Source organism: Solanum tuberosum, unplaced genomic scaffold (genome assembly GCF_000226075.1).
Source record: "Solanum tuberosum cultivar DM 1-3 516 R44 unplaced genomic scaffold, SolTub_3.0 scf00125, whole genome shotgun sequence".
NCBI lineage: Eukaryota > Viridiplantae > Streptophyta > Magnoliopsida > Solanales > Solanaceae > Solanum > Solanum tuberosum.
The window spans coordinates 360,412-381,225 of record NW_006239052.1 but is presented as its reverse complement, the minus strand read 5'-3'; the positions used below and the strand labels follow the sequence as shown (position 1 = coordinate 381,225).

The following is a 20,814-nucleotide window of genomic DNA, read 5'->3' as shown; positions in this document are numbered from 1 at the left end:
TCATCTATTCTCCAAAAGCAATGGCAGAAAATGCTCCTAATTTACCCAATTTTCTTCTCTCCGTTAGACTCAAATATGCAAAACTTGGATACCATTACTTAATTTCAAATGCAATTTATCTCCTCATTGTGCCAATTCTTGTTGCCATGCTACTTCATCTTTCAACTCTTACTATTGAAGACCTCATGAACCATTTTGCCATGTTGAAATCTTGCTCAACTCTTGTTGTTTTCTTCGCCACGGTATACTTCATGAGTCGTCCCAGAAACGTTTACTTAGTCGATTTTTCGTGTTACAAGCCACATGAACGTTTTATGATGTCTAAACAACTTATGATAGAAAATATGTCAAACATATTTGATGAAGAGAGTTTAATGTTTCAAAAGAAAATTTTGGAGAGGTCAGGTTTAGGTGATAAGACGTACATTCCGATAGATACAATTCCGTTTAAATATACGTTTAGTAGTTACCTAAATGAAGCAGAGGAGGAAATATGTGGTGCCATAGATGATCTGTTGGCGAAAACGAGAGTGAAGATTGGAGATATTGGGATTATTATTGTGAATTCTAGTGCGTTTAATCCATCGCCTTCTCTTTCTTCCATGATTGTGAACCATTATAAGCTTGGAGTCAATGTGATAACTTATAACCTTGGTGGCATGGGCTGCAGTGCTGGACTCATTTCTGTCGACCTAGCTAACCGGCTTTTACAGGTTCGTAATTCTTCATACAAATTAACAGAAACAAGTCGTATATAATTCTCAATTACTGATATATAAAATGATATAATTACAGGGGCAAGCTAATACGTATGCACTTATAGTAAGCGCAGAAATAGTCTCAAGTGCCTTCTATATAGGGAAGCAGAGATCAAGGCTTTTACCAAATTGTCTTTTCCGGATGGGTTCATCTGCTATTCTTCTTTCAAACCGTTCCTCTGATCGTCCACGCTCCAAATATCAACTGATGCACGTTGTCCGCACCCATAAAGGTGCGGATGACAGAGCTTATAGATGTGCCTATATAGATGAGGATGAAAATGGAAAGAGAAGCGTGTTGTTGTCAAAAGACTTGATGGCAGTTGCTGGTGAGGCTTTAAAAACTAATATCACAACTCTCGGCCCTTTAGTCCTCCCAATGTCCGAGCAGCTACTCTTTTTCGCCTCATTAATCGCGAGAAAGGTCTTTGAGAGGAAAATGAAACCATATATCCCTGATTTCAAAATGGCGTTTGAGCATTTCTGTATACATGCAGGGGGGAGAGCTGTGCTGGATGAGCTTCAGAAGAATCTTGACCTCCCGGAATTTCTTATGGAGCCTTCAAGAATGACTCTTTATAGATTTGGAAACACTTCAAGTAGCTCAATTTGGTACAATTTGGCCTATTCCGAGGCAAAAGGGAGGATAAAGAAGGGTGACAGAGTATGGCAAATTGGTTTTGGATCAGGCTTCAAATGTAACAGTGTAGTGTGGCGTGCGCTGAGGGCTGTCGATGCAGCCAAACAAAAGAACCCTTGGACAGATGAGATTCAGGATTTCCCTGTTCATCGATCCCATCTTGATGCTTAAACAGTATATGATGGTCAATAACTGAAACTACAGAACACAATCAATATTATTGCTCTAGTTTGCACCTAAAATTTTGTAATTTTAGTCATGTGGAGCACCAATAAGTTTTTCGAATTTGGATATCTCCAAGACAATAATGATGATGATGAAGTAGAGGCTTGCATCTAGAGTAGTAGACAGTGGAGTGTTAAACTTGCTTTACGTACGAGGGTTTAGGCATGCATGCGCTGGTGTGTTTGTCTGTTGTTTAAATGTGTTTCGATTTAGACTATTTGCTAATCTTGTTCTTTTCTTGTAGGATTTGTACTGTTTCCCTTGTTAGTTGCTATGTTTTTTTCCCACTGTCTTGTTGTTAAATTTCATAACAATGTAGAAAAGATATCATATTCTCTCCAATTGATGGCATCGTTCTTACCATTTATGTGGAAATGATTCATCAGATGTTGCCTAATAATCTTTAGTCTCTTGTGGCAACAGAGATGAATTCCTATCTTGTTACCATTGCGACCCTGAGAATTGTTCCCCTTCTTGTCTATTATCTCTATTGCCTTTAGCGACATTTATTTATTTTATTTTATTTTTCCTTTAGCGACATTTACATAGAGGGTTGGCATATTTATTAATTATTACCGTGGGGCGTGGAATATAATATTGTTGTCACTTAATAATTGACACTAAATCCTTTACTTGTTATAGTGTTAGTTAGTGATCATAGGGAGCTAACTCCTTGACTAAGCAAAAGTGTTTCCCATTTGGAACAACTAATAAGTAAAAAATCATCAAGTAGAAAGAGGCATGACTGCGGGGATATGAACTGGAAAGTCCTGAATCTCATCAGTCTACGAATATTAAAAAATGAAAATTTTAGTTTAGATTCACTTACATTATATATTACAAGTTAAAAATTGGCCTGAATAGTCGATTTTCAAGGTCTCTCATATTCAAAAGAAGAGTTTTATTTTTAGTCATTTATTTTGATTTATACTAATTCATTACTAACACTTTTACTAAGTGTTTTTATAGGTATACAAAATTGCTTCCCAAAGAAGACATTCGAATAATATTCTTTGATTTATTATTATATATATTATTGATGTTAGGCAAATATTATGTCGTTTCTCATATTGTTGCTTTACTTTATTTTTTGTGTGTATATTCATGTTTAGCATACTTGTGCTATTGTGCAATTATTTTTGTATCCTACTCAAATTGAAAAAATGAGTTAAGTCAAGACCGCAATTATAGATTCTGAAGAGTGCTAATACCTTCCTTTTGGGATCACTTGAACCTTTATCTAGAATCTATTGGTTTCGTATATTAATTAATTAATTTCCTAACTATCCTAAAACTAGGTGGCCACTATACATTTTTCTAAAATTCTTTTAAATTTAATTTAATTGAATTATTTTTTTAATGAGTCCCACGATGTTGCACCTTATTTATAAAAATAGGGATGTCAACATATACGAGATTATAGTAACCTTTCATTAATTTTCATTTAGATAACGATAAAAAAAATCTAATAAAATAGAAAGTATATTTATTTCTTAGTCTTGTCGAATTGAAGTAGGATAAATATATTCTAATTTAAAAAATCATCATTAGTAAAAGAATGTGTTTAAAAAGAAAATAAATAATATATTTATTTGAAAAGGAGTATTTTTGACCCATTAAATAACAATAAGGACATTTTTGGACCAAATTATCAACTAAGGACATTTTTATTCATTTTACATAGTTTAAAGATATTTTTGACTTTTTTTATCGAAGAACAAAATACTCTATTTCTAAGATTTTAATTATTTGATTAAATATGCAATTGCAAATTATTAATAATCATTATAGACAGTTAAATCTATCTATATATTTGTAAATTAGTGTTGTTCTGATCATATAAAAGTTATTATTTATGATTTTATTCAATTAAAATTATATATGCTATTAGCATTTTTATATATAATTTTTTTATAATGTTTGGGCTTGAGAGTGATAATCTAACACATATATATGTGTGTGAATTCTCTAAAAGCTAACATGTCAAATGTTGGATAAATTATAAACATATTTTGTCAAAATATATTTTCCTTCAATATGTAATTACCAATTTTCATATCGAACTTGAGGATGGTTTCATTTTAAAAATTATTTCGACTACTATTATTTTTTCGTCTCAAATAATACGTATTATTTTTTCGATATTATTAGTGATTTATTTGAATTTATTTGCATAATTATTACAAATTTTACTTTTACTTATCTACTTAATAATAAAATCATAAATTAAAAATCCATGACATATACGCTTCACAGATTCATGAATTTACTCCTTATATTTCACCTTATTTTATCTCACCTCACGCCCCACGTTCTAAAACACGAATAGGCATACTAGTGAAGCGTTTAGGCTTTATAATTGTGGGCAGCCTGTGGCTTGTGGACTTTGCTCTTTAAAGTTTCTGTTTTAATTACTTCAATTTCTTAATTTTAACCATTAAATATTTTCTGGAAAAATAGTGAATTTTTTTTAGTAGTGTGGACAAGTCTATTTTAATTTCCACTCTTTAAATCCATTAATGTTGATCTACTTGGGAACTGATCAATTATTTCTTGTTTTACCCATTAATCCTCATCTATTCTCCAAAAGCAATGGCAGAAAATTCTCCTAATTATGCACAAGTCCATCAAATCAAATATGTAAAACTTGGATACCATTACTTAATATCAAATGCAATTTATCTCCTCATTGTTCCAGTTCTTGTTGCCATGCTACTTCATCTTTCAACTCTTACTATTGAAGATCTCATGAACCATCTTGCCATATTGAAATCTTGTTCAATTATTGTTTTTTTCTTAACCATGGTATACTTGATGAGTCGTCCAAGAAATGTTTACTTGGTCGATTTTGCGTGTTACAAGTCACATGAACGTTTTATGATGTCTAAACAATATCTGATAGAAAAATTGTCCGATATGTTTGATGAAGAGAGTTTAATGTTTCAAAAGAAAATTTTGGAGAGGTCAGGTTTAGGTGATAAGACGTACATTCACAACGATGACAATGGCTCAAGTATGCCATTTAAATTTTCCCTTAGTAGTAACCAATATGAAGCAAAAAATGTTATAATTGGTGCTATAGATGATCTGTTGATGAAAACAACGGGAGTGAAGATTGGAGATATTGGGATTATTATTGTGAATTCTAGTGCGTTTAATCCATCGCCTTCTCTTTGTTCCATGATTGTTAACCATTATAAGCTTGGAGTCAATGTGATTACTTATAATCTTACTGGCATGGGCTGCAGTGCTGGACTCATTTCTGTCCACCTTGCTAACCAGCTTTTACAGGTTGGTAAATTTAAAGTTGATATAAATGTTGGTTGACGGAAATATATTTTTTCATTTCAATCAAAATTACTCGAACAACATTGTTGGTACAAAATGTAAATAGCCTTTACATAACAGGGGAAAGGCAACACGTATGCACTTGTAGTAAGCACAGAAATAATCTCAACGGCCTTCTACTTAGGGAAGCAGAGATCAAAGCTTTTACCAAATTGTCTTTTCCGGATGGGTTCATCTGCTATTCTTCTTTCAAATCGTTCATCAGATCGTAGATGCTCCAAATATCGACTGATGCACATTGTCCGTACCCATAAAGGTGCGGATGACAGAGCTTATAGATGTGCCTACCAAGAAGAGGATGAGGATGGAAAGAAAGGCGTAACATTGTCAAAAGACTTGATGGCAGTTGCTGGTGAGGCCTTAAAAACTAATATCACAACTCTTGGCCCTTTAGTCCTCCCAATGTCCGAGCAGCTACTCTTTTTCGCCTCATTAATCGCGAGAAAGGTCTTTAAGAGGAAAATGAAACCATATATCCCTGATTTCAAAATGGCGTTCGAGCATTTCTGCATACATGCAGGGGGGAGAGCTGTGCTGGATGAGCTTCAGAAGAATCTTGACCTCCCGGAATTTCTTATGGAGCCTTCAAGAATGACTCTTTATAGATTCGGAAACACTTCAAGTAGCTCAATTTGGTACAGTTTGGCCTATTCCGAGGCCAAAGGGAGGATAAAGAAGGGTGACAGAGTATGGCAAATTGGTTTTGGATCAGGCTTCAAATGTAACAGTGTTGTATGGGGTGCGCTGAGGACTGTCGATGCAGCCAAAGAAAAGAACCCTTGGACAGATGAGATTCAGGATTTCCCTGTTCATCTCCCATGTTGATGCTTAAATAGTATATAATTCAGGGAAGTGGAGACATCGAGGATGATGAAGTGGTGGCTTCCATCCGGAGTACGTAGTAGACAATGGAGTGTAAACTTGCTTTTCAAGGGTTTAGGCCTACTGGTGTTTGTCTGTTATTTGTTGTGTTTTGATAATCGTACTATTTACTATTCTTGTTCCTTTCTTGTAGGATTAGTATTGCTTCCCTGGTTAGTTGCTATGTTTTTTTTCCCAGCACAATGATCTCTCAGATTTAGTCGTTGATTGTTGAAAAGAAGAAGATGAATCCTCACACTTTATACCAACTTCCGATTATAATCTGACAATGAAACATATGGTGGTGTCGATTTCTCTGCCTTTAGATATAGGTAGTCTATCATCAGGTCATGAATTAATATTTTGTGTATGTTCATGAGAGACAGAGACTGATATAAAGAAATTCCCGTTTGATGAAAAGGGTGTATGTGACCAATTTTTCTAACGGTAGGAATATATGCGAGTCACTTTTGTAACGGTAGAGGTGTGTGAGTCACTTTTGTAACAAGGGGTATATCAACTTTAAATAGCAAAATTGAGGGGTATATAATACCCCTTTCCCTTTTATCATTAACATAATCTATCATAACTGGTAATGAACCTATCCACTACGACGAAAGACACATTTAGTAGTGGCAGTAGATTTTTCTAGTTAGCATTGAGTTAATACCATTGTATTCATAATACTAAAAGCCTTTAGCAACATTTACATTAGAGTGTTGGTTATAAATGTCCTTTTTTATTATTACTGGTAAACAATACAATTATATTATTTCCCATTTGGAACAACTAACAAGTAAATATTCAAACAGAAAGAGGCATGACTAGAGGGACATTAACCGGAAAGTGACGAATCTCATCAGTCCAGGGATTTTTCTCCATAGCAGGATTAATAGTCTTCAGGGCATGCCAAACAACACTGTTGCATTTGAATCCTGACCCGAAACCTATTTGCCATGCTCGATCGCCCTTCTTTATCCTCCCTTTCGCCTCAGAGTAGGCCAATTCATACCACACCGAGCTACTCGATGTGTTTCCAAACCTGTAAAGCGTCATTCTTGATGGCTCCATATGCCATTCCGTGAGGTCAAGATTCTTCTCCATCTCATCCAACACTGCTCTTCCTCCAGCATGAATGAAGAAATGTTCAAACGCCAACTTGAAGTCCGGGATATAAGGCTTGATATTCTTCAATTTAAAAAATTTTCTAGCAATTAAATACCCAAAATATAGAAGTTGCTCGGACATAGGAAGGACTAATGGCCCGAGAGTCGTTATATTTGATTTGAGAGTCTCTCCAGCTACGACCATTGGGCCTTTTGAGAGCGATATGCCAATATTTCCATCTTCATCTTGTTCTTGATATATACTTTTGAATGCCCTGTCATCAACTCCTTTATGTGTACGCACAACGTGCATAAGTTTATATTTGGAACGACGAGAGTCTGAGAAGCAGTTAGAGAGGAGAATGGCAGCAGCACCCACACGAAAAAGACAGTTTGATACAAGCTTTGATTTATCCTTTCCAAGATTGTAACCAGAGTCGGTGCTTTCTGTGCTAACTACCATCGCATAGGCACTCACTTGTGTCTGTTTTACAATTTTCGATAGAACAAACAAGTTATACAAATAACACACGAAAAATCTTTACAGAGTCATGTTCTTCTATTCAAATTGCAAAAATCTATATATGTTGAACCAGTTCCTCCTGATAATTCTGAAACATAAAATTCCGATAAGTACTTTTTTGAGAGAGTTTTTCTAGAGCAATTTTGAAGAAAACAAAATTCATTTACTTGATATACAAATATTTGAAAAAAATCACAACTACTCAACATGTTTGAATTTTTTGCAAAAACTGTTTTCCAAGAAAAAGAAAACGTTAGACGAACCTGCAAAAGTCGATTTGCAAGGTCTATAGAAATGAGTCCAGCACTGCAACCCATGCCACAGATATTATAAGTGAGCACATCCACTCCAAGCTTGTAATGATTAACTATCATGGAGGATAGAGAGGGTGTTGGTGTTAGAACATCTGGCATTAGGACATCACTCAGTAGCTTAGTCGTATTAGGATCAGTAGTTTAGTCATATTAGGATTGCATTACTAATTCAGCAGTTATTATTTATTTAGATTACTTTAGTTCAGTTCGTGTAGGAGTCTTACCTGTAACTCTATTTAATACCTTGCTGCCTTCATTAATAAATATACTATTTTCAGCACACATTTAGTCTTTATATGGTATCAGGGCTCTTCACGCTCTAACGAGTACGATCAAATTTTATTTTCCTCACGTAGATCAGCAACAATGACCAATGGTAACAACAATCTCAGAGTTGTCAATGCTGATAACACCACGGGTACCAATATTATCATTCAATTCAATCCTGCATCCCAATTACCCATCAAACTAAGCGGTGGTCACAACTTCGCCACCTGGAAAGCCCAATTTTCCATGCTTATGTATGGCTACAACCTCTTTGGCCATCTCGATGGAACCACTCCGTCCCCCAGTCGCACGATTACTCTTGGCACAAATATATCTCCTAATCCTGCCTTCTTAACTTGGTTCCGTCAGGACCAACTCATCCAGAATGCCATCATGGCTTCTGTCGAACCCACTATTGCCCCTACTGTTGCTGCCGCTGACTCGGCTAAATCAGCTTGGGATGCTTTGCATACCACTTATGCGAACAAATCTCAAACTCGAGTTTTCAGTTTGCGTGATCAGCTTGCTCGTGTCACTAAGGACTCTCGCTCCATTACTGAATATCTTCACACTATTCGGTCTTTTTCAAATGAGTTAGCCACTGCTGGTGCTCTTGTTTCCAATCCTGAACTCATCGTCAAAATACTCAGTGGTCTAGGTCCTGAATTTCGTGAGATCTCTGCTGCCATTCGTGCACGCGATACGGCTATCTCCTATGAGGAACTGTTTGAAAAGCTGCTGGACTTTGAACTCTTCCTTCGCCATGAGGATGCTAAGAAACTACCTAGTACCATCACTGCTGCAGTTGCTACTCCCACCAAATTCAACTCCAATAATCGCAACAATCGTAAACAAACCAACAACTCTCAACAATGGCGCCAAAATTCGCGTCCAAGCACTCCAACACAATGGCAGTCCAATTCCAATCCGAACGGTGTTACTCGATGTCAACTATGTAATAGAATTGGCCACACTGCCAATGTTTGCCGCTCGAAGTCTCATAATCACTTTGAAGCAAAAGCCAACTATGCCTCTGGGTTTACGGCGGACACCAACCCCTGGATAGTTGACTCAGGAGCCACCCATCACATCACAACAGAGCCGCACAACCTATAGCCATACCACGGTAACGAGGATGTCTCCATGGGTGATGGTAATAAAATTCCTATCTCTCACACTGGTTCTACTAAATTAAATGCATCAAATAATGTTTTTAAGCTAACCCACACTCTGTGTGCACCTTCCATTAAACGCAAGCTTCTTTCGGTTTCTAAATTTTGTCAAGACAATCTTAAGTCTATTGAATTTTTTTCCCTTTTAACTTTGTTGTTGAAGGATCTGCAAATGCGGAAGCCACTGGTGCACGGTCGGACCAACAATGGACTGTATGAGTGGCCTGTCTCACATCCCCAAGCTCACATTATCTCCACATCCAGTCCTCTCACTACTTGGCACCAACGTCTTGGACATCCTCACTCTAGAGTTCTTAGGTTTATTTTAAATAAATTCTCGCTACCGTTTCATGAGCGAGACAAAAACTTTCATTGTAATTCTTGTTTATCTAATAAAGCTCATCGGTATCCTTTTACCCAATTATCACTGTCTAGCTCTAAACCACTTCAAATTATTTTAGTGATTTATGGGGACCATCGCCAGTCTTATCTCTTGACAAAAAGTTGTATTATTGTATTTTTGTTGATTAATATACGAAGTACACTTGGCTCTACACACTTACAAAGAAAAGTGAAGTTAAAGAGATCTTTCAAAAATTTCATCCTATGATGGAAAAACATTTTGACACCAAAATTTTATCATTGTATACTGATGGCGGAGCTGAGTATAAAAGTCTTGAATCCTATCTTTCACATCACGACATTCAACACCTCTCCACCCCACCCTATACACCCCAACGAGTTGCACTTGCAGAACGCCGACATCGTCATATCGTCGAAACTGCAAGAACACTCTTACATGAGGCGTCCCTCCCACCCCAATTATGGTCATTTGCATGCCATCACACTGTCTACCTAATCAATCGCCTTCCAACCTCTCACCTAGATAATCAATCCCCATTCCAAAGATTATTTCGAAAATCACCTGATTATAACTCCCTACGGATTTTTGGTTGTCTATGCTATCCATGGCTTAAACCATACTCCAAAAATAAACTTGAATCAAAATCTACCCCATGTGTCTATCTTGGTTTCTCATTATCCCATCACTGTCACCAGTGTTTTGACCCAATTTCTGCAAAGGTGTACTTATCTCGAGATGTGCGATTTGTTGAGGATGTATTTCCATTTAAGACATTGTTCGCCAATACTACCATTAAATCAGCTCACCTAGAATGGGCAAAAACAACAATGCCAAGTTCGTCGAACCCCACACCCAAACTTCCCATAGTTACTGATCTGCCAACTCCATCAGAAATAGCAGCAAGCACAATTCCAGATTTCCCATCACCGTCTGCTTCATCTCCAGCCCAGTCCAGAGACAACTCAAACTCACAGTCCTTATCCGACAATGCATCAGCAGCGGACGCAACAGATTCACCTCTTGCAACTCCTTCCTCTCCAGGTAAATTTTTGTCTTCCCCATCTTCAATAATTCCCACTTCCCAGAACCCCTCTTCTATATCTACTTCCCTGCGTTTAGCACTACCACACCTCCCTACAAACTTACAAACGCCGATCCCAACCAACACACAAAGCAGCTTGTCTCATCTCCGTGTCTATCAACGTAGAAACACCAACCCACCAACACCCATGGCTCCTCAACCAACCTGTCCTATCCTCGAGTTGGAACTCGCTCCTTCACCGCCTCAATGTCCGTCTCCTCCTACCCGTGCTGTCACTCGATCCCAAAACAATATCACCAAACCCAAACATATTTTTGATTACCTAGCCAAATTGAACCCCACTGTCACACCCACTACTGTCAAACAAGCACAAAAACATCCCGAGTGGCGTTATGCAATGAAACATGAATTTGATGCTTTAATTAAAAATCAGACTTGGGAACTTGTTCCTCCTGACCCAACCAAAAACATTGTATCCTGCAAGTGGCTTTTCAGGATCAAAAGAAATGCTGATGGGTCCATCGACAGATACAAAGCGCGCCTGGTTGCAAAAGGCTTTACTCAGAGACCGGGCATTGATTTTCATGCCACATTCAGCCCAGTCGTCAAGCCCACCACAATTCGCATTGTCCTCTCTGTGGCACTTCGTCACAACTGGCATCTTCACCAGTTGGATGTCAATAATGCCTTCCTCCAAGGCAACCTGGAAGAGGAAGTGTACATGGCACAACCTCCGGGGTTTACTAGTGATGACAAACCAATGCATATATGTCGGCTGCGAAAGGCGATCTATGGCTTGAAACAAGCTCCTCGGGTGTGGTACAATGCCCTCACTAGTTACCTTTCATCGATAGGCTTTGTTAAGACAAAATCTGATGCCTCACTACTAGTCAGACATGGTGTAAGTGATACATTGTTCGTTCTCGTCTATGTCGACGATATTATTATCACTGGGAGCAATATCTTAAGTGTCAATCAGGTTATCGCTTCCCTTGCTTCTAAGTTCTCTATTAAAGATTTAGGTAATCTTCATTATTTTCTTGGTGTTGAAGTGATATACTGCTCTAACGGTTTAATTCTCACCCAAACAAATTATGTGAATGAAATTTTAAATGATGAGCTAATGACCGACTACAAGAGTGTTAACACGCCAATGAGTGCATCTGAGTTACTCACCTTGTCTGATGGAACTCACTTGACTGATTCTACACGTTATCGCCGAGTCTTGGGTAGGCTTCAATATCTATCCTTCACTAGACCTGACATAGCCTATGCAGTCAACAAGCTTTCTCAATTCATGCAAGCACCATTAGACCTTCACTGGAAGGCTGTAAAACGTGTTCTTCGATACCTACGTGGTACCATTCAACTCGGCCTACACGTTACTCCTATTGATGATTTCAATCTACATGTGTACTCTGATGCAGATTGGGGTGGGGACATCGTTGATAGAGTTTCTACATCTGGTTACATCTTATTTCTTGGTCACAATCCAATTAGCTGGTCCTCAAAGAAGCAAAATACTGTCTCACGATCCTCCACTGAGTCTGAATACAGGGCTGTAGCTAATGCACTTTTTGAAACCTTATGGGTCACCAATCTCTTAAATGAGTTGCACTTTCCGGTATATCAGCTACCCACAATTTATTGTGACAATCTTGGAGCCACATTCTTGAGCAAAAATCCTGCTCTCCATAGCCGTGTGAAGCATACTGCCGTGGACTTTCACTTTGTTCGCCACTATGTTGACATCAAAAGGGTTCGTGTTGTTCATGTCCATGGCGCTGATCAAATTGCTGACACTCTCACCAAGGCACTTCCTAAATCTGCTTTTGAGTCTAATTTGTTCAAGTTAGGCTTGGTGACTCATCGCCTAACTTGAGGGGGCGTATTAGAACATCTGGCATTAGGACATCACTCAGTAGCTTAGTCGTATTAGGATTAGTAGTTTAGTCGTATTAGGATTGCATTACTAATTCAGCAGTTATTATTTATTTAGATTACTTTAGTTCAGTTCGTGTAGGAGTCTTACCTGTAACTCTATTTAATACCTTGCTGCCTTCATTAATAAATATACTATTTTCAGCACACATTCAGTCTTTATAGTTGGGTTATACAGGCCAATGTTCACTATAACTATCCCAATTTCACGAGCCTTCACTTTTGTTTTCGCCAATAAATCGTCTATGGCTCCAAATATGACTTTTTCTGTTCCCTTTCTCGATTCTTCAAACGTCATTATCTTTTCAGGGAGCCTTCTAATGCTCTCTGGAAGATACGTCTTGTCACTATAACCACTTCTCTCCAATACTTTCTTCTGTAAATGTACAGCCTCGTCTACAAAAGTTGATGACATTATGTCTAAGAGTTGTTGTTTGCTCATCATATCCGCCTCGTCTGGCTTGTAACATGCAAAATCGACCAAGTAAATGTTTCTTGGACGACCCCTGATCAAGTATAGTGCGGCGACCAAGAAAACTATAAGAATAATTGGCCAAGATTTCAGCATAAGAATAATATGATTGTTCAAGTCTTCCAAGGTTGTAAGGGTTAAAAGGTAAAATTTCAGAGCAGAAATGACTGGAATAATAAAGAGGTAAAGTGCCATTGCTATTGAAAGGATGTAGAGGAAAGGAAAGTTTGCTGTCTCTATTTATAAAATAATAAAGTTCTCAAAGGAACTGTTTTAGCCACCATTTTCATGACCAAGTTTTCACAAGTACCAAGTCACGCTAACTCACATAGTCTGATTGGTTATCTCGAAATTAATTATATGAAATAAATAAAAGGTATATCAATATTAGCATATATCAATAACCAAAGGTGGAAAAAAATGCCCCCAAATTTAATTAGCTTAATTGCTATACTTGGGGATTGTCTTATATTTTGAAAGTAATTATATAAAATATTTATTATCTTAATCATGGTTAAAACTTATCTTTAATTTATTAGATTTCAACCATTGATTTAAATTTATGACAGATGTCTCTCGTCCAAATAAGAACTTGGGGAAAAAGATGAGAGAAAGGAAATGAAGAGGAGCCAAATCTCCTAATCTTGGTAACCAAACAACATCAAAGAGTTCTAACTTAAATTCATTCATAAAAACCTCCTTAAAAAGTTGAACGAGGCATTTGCACATTGAGAAAAAAAAAGATTATCATCAATAATTGTACATGACTTATTAGTGTACTTTTGTGGGCTAAAAAAGGCTACAAAATTTGGTACGTAAAAGCAGTTACATTGTAACCCAATTTCTTTTCATCTGAGATTATATAGGTTGGTAGCTTAACAGAGTACTTTGGACAACTGCAATAGGTTGGTTACTTATCTCTTTGTACAAGTCACAAATGCACCATTACCGTAAATGGGGACATTCCCAATTTGGTTAAAAATCAATTCAAATCGAAATTCGAACCAAACAGATTAACTAAATTGATTTTTATTTGGTTTTGGTTTGAATTTAAACTATGAGATAAAAGAGGAAAATGAAACCATATTTCAAAATGGCGTTCGAGCATTTCTGCAGGGGGGAAGAGGTGTGGTAGATGAGCTTCAGAAGAATCTCTTAAGGAGCCTTCAAGAATGACTCTTTATAGGTTCAAGTAGCTCGCCTATTCCGAGGCCAAAGGTAGGATAAAGAAGGACTGCTGATGCAGCCAAAAAGGAAAACCTCTTGGACAGATGAGATTCAGGATTTCCCCGTTCGTCTCCCATGTTGATGCTAATATGTATCGATCTTAAACCGTAGATAATGTCCAATTACTGAAATTTAAGAACACAATCAAAATTGCTCCGATATTTGTATTTTGCACCTATTTTATTTTATCTATATTATCTTAAAAATATAAACTCTTAACTTGAATATTAAATTACTATAATATCTCTAACTTAGTTGTGACTTTTTCGAAGAATTGTGAATTTTTCAATAAGTTGTGCCTTTTTCGAAAGAGTTGTGACTTTTTCGATGAGTTGAAACTTTTTCGATAAGTTATGACTTTTTTCGAAGGGTTGTGCTTTTTCAATGAGTTGTGACTTTTTCGAAGAATTGTGAATTTTTCAATAAGTTGTGCCTTTTCGAAAGAGTTGTGACTTTTTTAATAAGTTGTGATTTTCCAAAGGATTGTGACTTCCCGAAAAGGTCATGACTTTTCAGATAAGACACAAAAACCATTTTTTCGAAGGACCCTTTGTTGACTATAAATAGAGGGACTTCCTCTCATTTTTCAACCACAATTTTTTTAATCATCTACTCTTCTTCTTCTTGCATTTTAAATTTTTTTGTGTGATTTATTGTCGTAGAGTGAATTTGAAGTTCAGCGAAATATGAGGTACCACTATTCTGATGAAGTAAGTCGTTCTATCCTAAGAGAGTATATTTTATAACCTCGAGTACTTGAGGAAAATTATTTTGATGATATAATAATTATTTTTTTGCTTAATATATACATTAGTATGTAATGTTCCAATATATGAAGTTAACATGATGTAGTATCAATTTATTTTGTTTTTGTTAACAATTTCTCTTGTGATGTAGATATATGTTTTTGAATAGCTTTTGCAAAATTTAGAGAATTGTCACGATTTGTTTTTGATGCTCAAAACAAAAGAATGACTTTATTTCGCTACTAATGTGATTTAGACTCTCATGAATTTTTCTTCAAAATAGTTATTACTATATAAACATTGCCCTTTTGTTTTACTTATTCACTATTTCTTAATATTTCAGTATTTTAGACAAAGAAAAGTTCATATGACTTGTAATAACGTCAGTTGAAGTTTTTATTAGTTTAATTTTTGTTATTTATATAATAGTTAATTTAATGAGATAAATATTTTCATTAATGCAAATATATATATATATATATATATATATTTATATTGGGGTAGGTATTTGTATTAAATTAAAGTATTATATATGTCACAAATGTATTATCAAGTTAACAAGAAATTCTAACTTCAAAATATATTATTTTAAAATGTTCTGAGTTTTTTTTTTTTAAAAAAACTTACAACGGATGTGAAAATATGTTAATATATAAAATGTAGTTGTTCTCTTCACATGTTTATATTACATCTAAACAATTTAACGTGGAATACACATGCAAAGCACATCTGGTTAGATGACAAGAAAAATACAAAGCAAATCTTCTATATTACCTTAAAAACATGAACTCCTAAATTGAATGTTAAATTACTATAATATCCCTAACTTAGGTTGTGACTTTTTCGACAAGTTGTGACTTTTTTCGAAGGGTTGTGATTTTTCGATGAGTAGTGACTTTTCTAAAGAGTTGTGACTCTTTCAATAAGTTGTGACTTTTTCAAAGAGTTGTGACTTTCCAAAGGATTGTGACTTCCCGAAAAGGTCATGACTTTTCAGATAAGACACAAAAACCATTTTTTTGTACTACCCTTTGTTAACTATAAATAGAGGGACTTCCTCTCATTTTTCAACCACAATTTTTTTAATCATCTACTCTTCTTCTTCTTGCATTTTAAATTTTTTTGTGTGATTTATTGTCATAGAGTGAATTCGAAGTTCAGCGAAATATGAGGTACCACTATTCTGATGAAGTAAGTCGTTCTATCCTAAGAGGGTATATTCTATAACCTCGAGTACTTGAGGAAAATTATTTTGATGATATAATAATTATTTTTTTGCTTAATATATACATTAGTATGTAATGTTCCAATATATGAAGTTAACATGATGTAGTATCAATTTATTTTGTTTTTGTTAACAATTTCTCTTGTGATGTAGATATATGCTTCTAAGTATCTTTTCCAAAATTTAGATAATTGTCATAGTTTGTTTTTGATGCTCAAGACAAAAGAATGACTATTTATCAATGCTACTTATGTGATTTAGACTTTCATAAAGTTTGCTTCAAAATAGTTATTACTATACAAACATTACCATTTTGTTTTACTTATTTACTATTTCTTAATATTTTAGTATTTTACACGAATAAAAGTTCATATGACTTGTAATAACGACAGTTGAAGTTTGTATTATTTTAATTTTTATTATTTATTTAATAGATATTTTCATTAATGCAAATCTATATTTCTATTTGGGAAAGTATTTGTATTTAATTAAAGTATTATATATGTCACAAATGTATTATCAAATTAACAAGATCTTCTAACTTCAAAAAATATTATTTTAAAATGTTTTGAGTTTTTTTTTTTTTTTTTAAATTACTCACAACAAATGTGAAAATATGTGAATACATAAAATGTAGTTGTTCTCTTCACATGTTCATATTACATCTAAACAATTTAACGTGGAATACACATGGAAAACACATCTGGTTAGATGACAAGAACTATACAAAGCAAATATTGTCTATAAGGCAATATTAGTGAGATAAGACTAATTAGATGATTGAACTTCATCAAATTGAAATAAATATATACATTATTGCATTTAACTAATAAAAAATTTCATTAACCATCTTTATTTCACAAAAGAATCTGCAATATTATTTTTTGTTAAGCTTATTATTCAAATTTTCGCTTTGATGGTGTCGATTTCTCTGCCTTTAGACATAGGTCGTCTATCATTAGGTCATGAATTTATACTTTGTGTATGTTCATGAGACAGACCGATATACAGAAAGAGAAGAATTTGACATAAAAATAGTACTCATATTTTTGGTTTTAATCATTAACATAATCTATCATAAGTACTGGTAATGAACCTATCCACTACGACGAAAGACACATTTAGTAGTGGCATGCAGTAGATTTTTCATTGAGTTAATACCATTGTATTCATAATCGCTAAAAGCCTTTAGCAGTATTTACATTAGAGAGTTGGCTATAAATGTCCATATTTATTATTACAGGTAAACAATTACTCCATTATTTCCCATTTGGGACAACTAACAAGTAAATATTCAAACAGAAAGAGGCATGACTAGAGGGACATTAACTGGAAAGTCATGAATCTCATCAGTCCAAGGATTTTTCTCCATAGCAGGATTAATAGTCTTCAGGGCATGCCAAACAACACTGTTGCATTTGAATCCTGACCCGAAACCTATTTGCCATGCTCGATCGCCCTTCTTTATCCTCCCTTTCGCCTCAGAGTAGGCCAATTCATACCACACCGAGCTACTCGATGTGTTTCCAAACCTGTAAAGCGTCATTCTTGATGGCTCCATATGCCATTCCGTGAGGTCAAGATTCTTCTCCATCTCATCCAACACTGCTCTTCCTCCAGCATGAATGAAGAAATGTTCAAACGCCAACTTGAAGTCCGGGATATAAGGCTTGATATTCTTCAATTTAAAGATTTTTCTAGCAATTAAATACCCAAAATATAGAAGTTGTTCGGACATAGGAAGGACTAATGGCCCGAGAGTTGTTATATTTGATTTGAGAGTTTCTCCAGCTACGACCATTAGGCCTTTTGAGAGCGATATGCCAATATTTCCATCTTCATCTTGTTCTTGATATATACTTTTGAAAGCTCTGTCATCAGCTCCTTTATGTGTACGCACAACGTGCATAAGTTTATATTTGGAACGACGAGAGTCTGAGAAGCAGTTAGAGAGGAGAATGGCAGCAGCACCCATACGAAAAAGACAGTTTGATACAAGCTTTGATTTATCCTTTCCAAGATAATAACCACAATGGATGCTCTCTGTGCTAACTACCATCGCATAAGCACTGACTTGTGTCTGTTTTACAATTTTAACAAAGTAGTATATGAATATACATAGAATCAAACGTATGGATACAGTAATAATAAATGTCTAACCACTACATCAAAAATATTTTTTAGCAGCAATTAATTAACAATTGCCGCTAAATATATATTTTTAGCGGCAATTAGCATTCTTTGTATATGTCTCTAAAGGCTTTAGCGACATTGAATCTAATGATACTTAACTAATGTCGGTAAAGACTTTAGCACTCTTTATTAATATGTCTATTTATTGCCGCGAAAAGTTGTTTTTGTTATAGTGAACTAACCTGCAAAAGCCGGTTTGCAAGGTCTATAGAAATGAGTCCAGCACTGCAACCCATTCCACTGATATTATAAGTGAGAACATCCGATCCAAGCTTGTAATGGTTAACTATCATAGAGGATAGAGAGGGTGTTGGATTATATAAGCCAATGTTCACTATAATTATTCCAATTTCACGAGCCTTCACTTTTGTTTTCGCCAATAAATCGTCTATGGCTCCAAACATGACTTTTTCTGTTTCCTTCCTAGACTCTTCAAACGTCAATAACTTTTCAGGTAGCCTTCTGATACCCTCTGGAATATACGTTTTGTCACTATAACCACTTTTCTCCAATACTTTTTTCTGTAAATGTACAGCTTCGTCGTCAAAAGTTAATGACATTATGTCTAATAGTTGTTGTTTGCTCATCATATCCGCCTCATCTGGTTTGTAACATGCAAAATCGACTAAGTAAACGTTTCTTGGACGACCCCTGATCAAGTAGAGAGCGGCGAAGAAAATAATAATAATAATAATAATTGGCCAAGATTTCAGCATAAGAATAATATGATTATTCAAGTCTTCCAAGGTAGTCATAGTTAAAAGGTTATAAAATCCCAAAGCAGAAATGGCTGGAATGATAAAGAGGTAAGGTGTGTGAGAGATTAGAAAATGGTATCCAAGTTTTAAGTTTTTAACAGTGAAGAAATTGGATCCTACATTTTGTGCCATTGCTATTGAAAGGATGTAGAGGAAAGGAAGTTTTGTTGTCTCTATTTATAAATTTAAAAAGTTTTCTAACGAACTGTTTTAATTAGCCACAATTTTTCATGACTAACTTGGATCAAGTATTAATTTGACTTCGAATTATTTTCAGTACAAGGTTACCCTTTTGTTGTTTGGTTCAAAACAAGGCTAGCTAGCCATCCAAGATTAATTATAATCATGAAATTATAGTTCTTCAGTTCAAAACAAGGCTATCACAAAATTAATAACTATCTTACTTTTCTTTTTATTCGGTTAAAAAAAGAACGACACATTTTTATATATTAATATAACAACTTTAACTTTAAAATGCTCAGTTTAAATGATTTATAGCGCCACAAAAACATCTATCAAATATTTTAGACCACAAGTTTTAGAAGTCTTTCTTTCTTTCATAAAATTTGTGTCAAATCAAACTAATTCATATAAAATGGGACGGAAGGAGTATAATTTTGTTATCTCATGTATTCAGGTTAGTCAAAAATACAGAAACAGAAAAAGATGAAATAGACAGAATGTTTTTAATTCGAGTCCACAGAAATCACTGTGTTTCCCTAAGATATTTAATTCCCTCACTGTACCCGAGGTTGCAGATTAATTCCTCCCAAGATAAAACGGATTAACCTGTTTGAGAAGTAGCGGTACCTCAAACTTCAATAAATTCAGCGAACGCAAGAACAACAACAAGAGCACACACAGACTCAGTCAATCGTCAATTTTGTTTATGTAAGAAAAATGTATGCATAGAGGAAAAAATTCAGTATTTGAAAAACGGAAAAAGACCTCTTATTTATAGCCATTTACAGTAAGGAACGCGTTTGTTCAGATAAATATGTTCAGACCCATTTTTTCCAAAACGTTGTGTCTTTTGGGAAAAGTAACGACTTTTCGGAAGGAACAGGTCCCTTCAGAACGGTTTTACCGTTACAAGTGAATTTCAAATAAATTTTGTTGCACCAAATTAATTATGTTATTTAACTAACATTCTGAATTAATTTATAAGAGAAAAGAAATGAATTAACAAGATTGATTAAATAAATTTTGTCCATAAATATTATCATTCAATCACATCATTTGTCAAATCCAAATCCGAAGCCTAAGCCGAGCGAGCGACGACGACAGCGCGAGGGGGCACCTTCTTCTTAACCCTTTAAGAACTAAAGGAAGTGTTTCCTAATATAAGGACAACAATTTCCTTTCTTCTACCAATATGGTAGAAATGACTTTTCATTTGCACTTTGCAATGACTTATCATTTGCACTTTGCAATGACTTTTCATTTTCCCTCCAAAATTGGTTCCCCCACTTTCCATTTTCTCTTCTTATTTCCCATTCACACCTTGCTAAACCCAAAAATCCCCCACATGAATGGAGAATGGCTATTGTTAAAACATATGCGTGAAAAACTTGTGTGTCTCGTAAGTAAGGGTTAATCGCATCTGGATAAGTAGGTTTCCCTTTAAACTTT

General features: G+C 35.2%; 4 protein-coding genes across 4 annotated transcripts; 2 read left to right on the top strand and 2 right to left on the bottom strand.

Annotated features, from left to right (window-relative positions):
• Nucleotides 1-1,569, top strand: LOC102581538 (3-ketoacyl-CoA synthase 20-like). The gene is made up of 2 exons (XM_006350668.2): nucleotides 1-713; nucleotides 796-1,569. The coding sequence occupies exons 1-2, from the start codon at nucleotides 21-23 to the stop codon at nucleotides 1,567-1,569; spliced, it is 1,467 nt and encodes a 488-aa protein (XP_006350730.1). The 5' UTR covers nucleotides 1-20.
• A 2,646-nt stretch (nucleotides 1,570-4,215) lies between these two features.
• LOC102581202 (3-ketoacyl-CoA synthase 20-like) lies at nucleotides 4,216-5,796 on the top strand. Its single transcript, XM_006350667.2, has 2 exons — nucleotides 4,216-4,914; nucleotides 5,032-5,796. The coding sequence occupies exons 1-2, from the start codon at nucleotides 4,216-4,218 to the stop codon at nucleotides 5,794-5,796; spliced, it is 1,464 nt and encodes a 487-aa protein (XP_006350729.1).
• An 840-nt stretch (nucleotides 5,797-6,636) lies between these two features.
• Nucleotides 6,637-14,337, bottom strand: LOC102580867 (3-ketoacyl-CoA synthase 2-like). The gene is made up of 4 exons (XM_006350666.2): nucleotides 14,235-14,337; nucleotides 12,742-13,269; nucleotides 7,725-7,867; nucleotides 6,637-7,422 (listed from the first exon to the last, which is right to left on the bottom strand). Exons 1-4 carry the CDS (start codon nucleotides 14,335-14,337, stop codon nucleotides 6,637-6,639), a joined length of 1,560 nt encoding a protein of 519 aa, XP_006350728.2.
• Nucleotides 14,338-17,525: 3,188 nt separating this feature from the next.
• On the bottom strand, nucleotides 17,526-19,314 carry LOC102580517 (3-ketoacyl-CoA synthase 11-like). Its single transcript, XM_006350665.1, has 2 exons — nucleotides 18,607-19,314; nucleotides 17,526-18,311 (listed from the first exon to the last, which is right to left on the bottom strand). Exons 1-2 carry the CDS (start codon nucleotides 19,312-19,314, stop codon nucleotides 17,526-17,528), a joined length of 1,494 nt encoding a protein of 497 aa, XP_006350727.1.
• Nucleotides 19,315-20,814: the final 1,500 nt, after the last annotated feature.